The following is a 3,309-nucleotide window of genomic DNA, read 5'->3' on the forward strand; positions in this document are numbered from 1 at the left end:
TTAAATGAATATTCTGATCTGATGAAGAACAGACTTTTATTCTCGTCATAAACTCTCTGAAGAAGCACAGCCTGACCTTCCATCTTCCTCCAGACCCGGGCTCAGCCTCCCTTCACGGCCGACTATCAAACAGCGCCTCACTGTGGGATCTCTCAGCTCTTTTGGTTATCCTAAACTAGGCCGACGTCCTCGTGTCATTTTATTATAAATGTCTTGATCCTTCATATTGTATTTGTTTTCAGATTGTAAAGTGCGAGGCCTGTCATTTCAATCTTTGAGGTTTACATGTTTGATGAAGAAGTTTAAGAGCACATGGTGGTTGCTGAGCTGCAGGAGAGGCGGGACGCAGCAACACAGATCCTGAGGTCCAAAAAAGTCAAGTGGAAAACACAAAATAATGACCCAGACGAACCTCTGCATCAGGACAAAGTCAAGTCAAGTTATTTTGGGATTTTACTGTCAATGTGAGACTTTGGTTCAATTACTTTTTTTTGTTTCCTTTTTAAACAATTCAGTCCAATCCAGCTTTATTTATAATGCACTTTATAAACAAGTCAGTCGACCAAAGTGCAAAAAAAACAAAACAAGCAGCTCAGCAAATCAGTACAACAGATGGAAAATACAACAGAAGACCAGTGATAAGCTTCACACATACTTTTATTTAGTTTTAGTTGAAAATACATATACTTTTAGTGGACTAAATTCAAGATGAATTCAAGATGAATTCAGTCGACTTCACATGAATAATATTTATTATAATCATATTTAATGCTGGTCCTCTGCTGTATGTCAGAGCTGTTCATTTGGAGGATTTAAACGATCAGTCACTGCATTGTGGATGATTTTTGTCTCTTCTTTCTATTTTTATTTATTCATATTTTAGTCAATGAAAATATGTGTAGATTTGAGTCAGTTCTAGTCTCATAAACAACTTTTAATTTAATTTCAGCCACACAAATATTGCTTTGACTAAAATGATGAAACATCCTGACAAACCTAAATGTTTAAACCTGCCAGGGCGTCGCCTCCTGACCCTGCGCTCTGATTGGTCCACTGTCACTGGTCATGTGCCTTTGTGATCGCCGTGACGACCGCCTCCAGAGCGCCTTCAACTCCCAGAATCCTCTGCAGGCTGTGGAAGGCCTCAGCGGCGCCGGCTACAGGCGACGACTGGAACAGCCGCAGCGCTGCAGGAGAGAGGACACTTTAAAAACCACCCAGAGGTCAGGATGTCACGTCTAAAGTGGACAGGACTGACCGCTGTGAGGGACCTTCGGCAGCAGCTCCACGCTCACTTTGACTCCGCCCTCTTTGTTCACCTGCACCCACCAGTGGACCAATAGGACGCAGCTGAACGAGTCGTAAGACACAGAGAACGGAAGAAAAGCAATGATCAGAACCAAGAACATCAACATAACAGGAAAAAGTGTGACGACAGCTGCGCAGATGTTAAAGGGCAGAGAGTCATTTACCCGGGAAGTTCAGGGTGATGCAGCGCCATGACCTCTGACCTCTGACCCCTGGGGAGCGACACGACGGACGGGAACTGAGTCTGGGAGACAACACAGAACATGACACCTTTAGCAAGACACGAGAGCACGATTCATACACGCTAAGTTCAAATCAATCCAAAGCACATCAGCATCAAATACTTCCTGTGTCACATTCACAATAAACAACCCGGAGGATCAGAATCACACGCTGGTGAACAGGTTCACAGTTCTCTTCAGCAGGTCTGCCATGCATGAGCCTGCGATGCATTTAGTTTGTTAATAAGTCCTTTTTAGCTCTAGTGTAAGTTTTGAGCAGTTTCCAGAGGAGGAAACACACAAAGTATAGACACCTGCTCAGACACTGTTCATTTTGACACATATTTCAATTCAGTTCTAGGCCCCGTTGTGATTTTAAAATAGTACATTTAATGGAAAAAATCTCATAAACTTAGTGGACTTTGCATTTATAATATTCAGGATAATGGTATTTAAAGGCGGTCCTGGATCATGTTAGTTCTCCACATGAAGCTCAGAGCTGTCATTGGAAGTTTGGATGATTTTAGTCTCTTCTTCTCATTTCCATTTTTCTGGACAATAAGTCGCTCCAGCCTCGGCAACGACCTGGGCCTGGAGGGAAACTGCACCGTCTACGAGCCTCTAAACCAGGGGTGATTCACTTTCATCAGGGGCCACATGAGGAGCCTGGATTGAGTCGGAGCCGCACCAACAAAACTCAAACTTATTCTGCTCAACTTTGTGTATTTTCAATAGCTGATACCTACTGTTATTTAGTAGGATTATTATTTTCTGTCAATATTTATCCATGTCAAGCTAAGTGTGAGCATCATCATTTAGATTATTTCACTTTTTAACCATCTGTGTGCAAAACAGAGGAAATGTGCAAACAGTTAAATAGTACAAAAACGAGGTATCTTATGTACAATAAGTAAATAAGTAAAGCAAAAATCTTCGGGGGCGGAGTTAGAACAATAAAAACAACTTCAACCATCGCTCTGAAAGCCGCTCTGTGCTTCCTTCAAACGGAGTTTGTATGAAATGAAGCGATGCTCTACAGCAGGGGCTCCAAGTACAGTTCAAAATATATGGGAAGTGTATCACCAGGTCCATAAACAAAAGCTCCACAATAAAATAAAAAACATTTTGATTGGGAAAATACTATTGAGGAAACTTTGTTTCAATAAATGAATAATAATGAGCCTCAGAAAAACACTTATTGCACTTTACCAGCCTGTGTCACAGGTCTCTGTTACTGTAGTCAATATTCATCACTCCACACTCCGTGGCAGTATGTAGCCACAGCTGCCCAGGGACAGACTGTCCATATCCCAATGTATTGTTTATCCTGATCTTTCATTGTGTCAGTGCCCTCTGCTGGACACCTGTGGTATTCTTTCTTTTATACCCCTCACTCTAGTGGCTGGAATGAGCATTCTGGTCATTTCTTTATAAAAACAGAACCCACACAGGAGTGGGCTTGAGACTTACTTCAGATTTGGGTGATTTTGCTGATGAAAATATCTCTAAACAACTTTTAACCTCTCACCCCCCGCATTAACAGAGTTTTTTCTTTTAACAAACCGACAGTGAGTGGAGTCAGAATCAAATAAGGAGAAAAAAGAAAAGTGAGTGAGAGTGTTTTCGAGTGAAGTGAGACATTCACAGCAGAGGACGCTCACGGGAAAACACCAGGACTAGAACCTGCACCAGGACTAAAGCTGTCTGTTCCCTCAGACGAGTGGGACAGTGTTCCTGCCACACACATGTGAGGAGCAGCTCCAGGAGCAGAGCCCGACGC

At 42.5% G+C, this 3,309-nt stretch overlaps 1 protein-coding gene across 1 annotated transcript in view; it reads right to left on the reverse strand.

The window, feature by feature from the left end:
* Nucleotides 1–1,015: 1,015 nt before the first annotated feature.
* The window catches only part of cenpp (centromere protein P), a 128,731-nt gene continuing 126,437 nt past the window's right edge, over nt 1,016–3,309 (reverse strand). The window contains exons 2-4 of the mRNA XM_079556043.1: nt 1,473–1,552; nt 1,259–1,350; nt 1,016–1,187 (exon numbers count right to left, since the gene is read on the reverse strand). Coding sequence (XP_079412169.1) covers nt 1,057–1,187; nt 1,259–1,350; nt 1,473–1,501 — 252 coding nt within the window. The 5' untranslated portion in view covers nt 1,502–1,552 and the 3' untranslated portion in view covers nt 1,016–1,056. The remainder of the gene's footprint in view (nt 1,188–1,258; nt 1,351–1,472; nt 1,553–3,309) is intronic.

This window comes from Gobius niger, assembly GCF_951799975.1.
Source record: "Gobius niger genome assembly, chromosome: 5".
In the NCBI taxonomy this organism is placed as follows: Eukaryota; Metazoa; Chordata; class Actinopteri; order Gobiiformes; family Gobiidae; genus Gobius; species Gobius niger.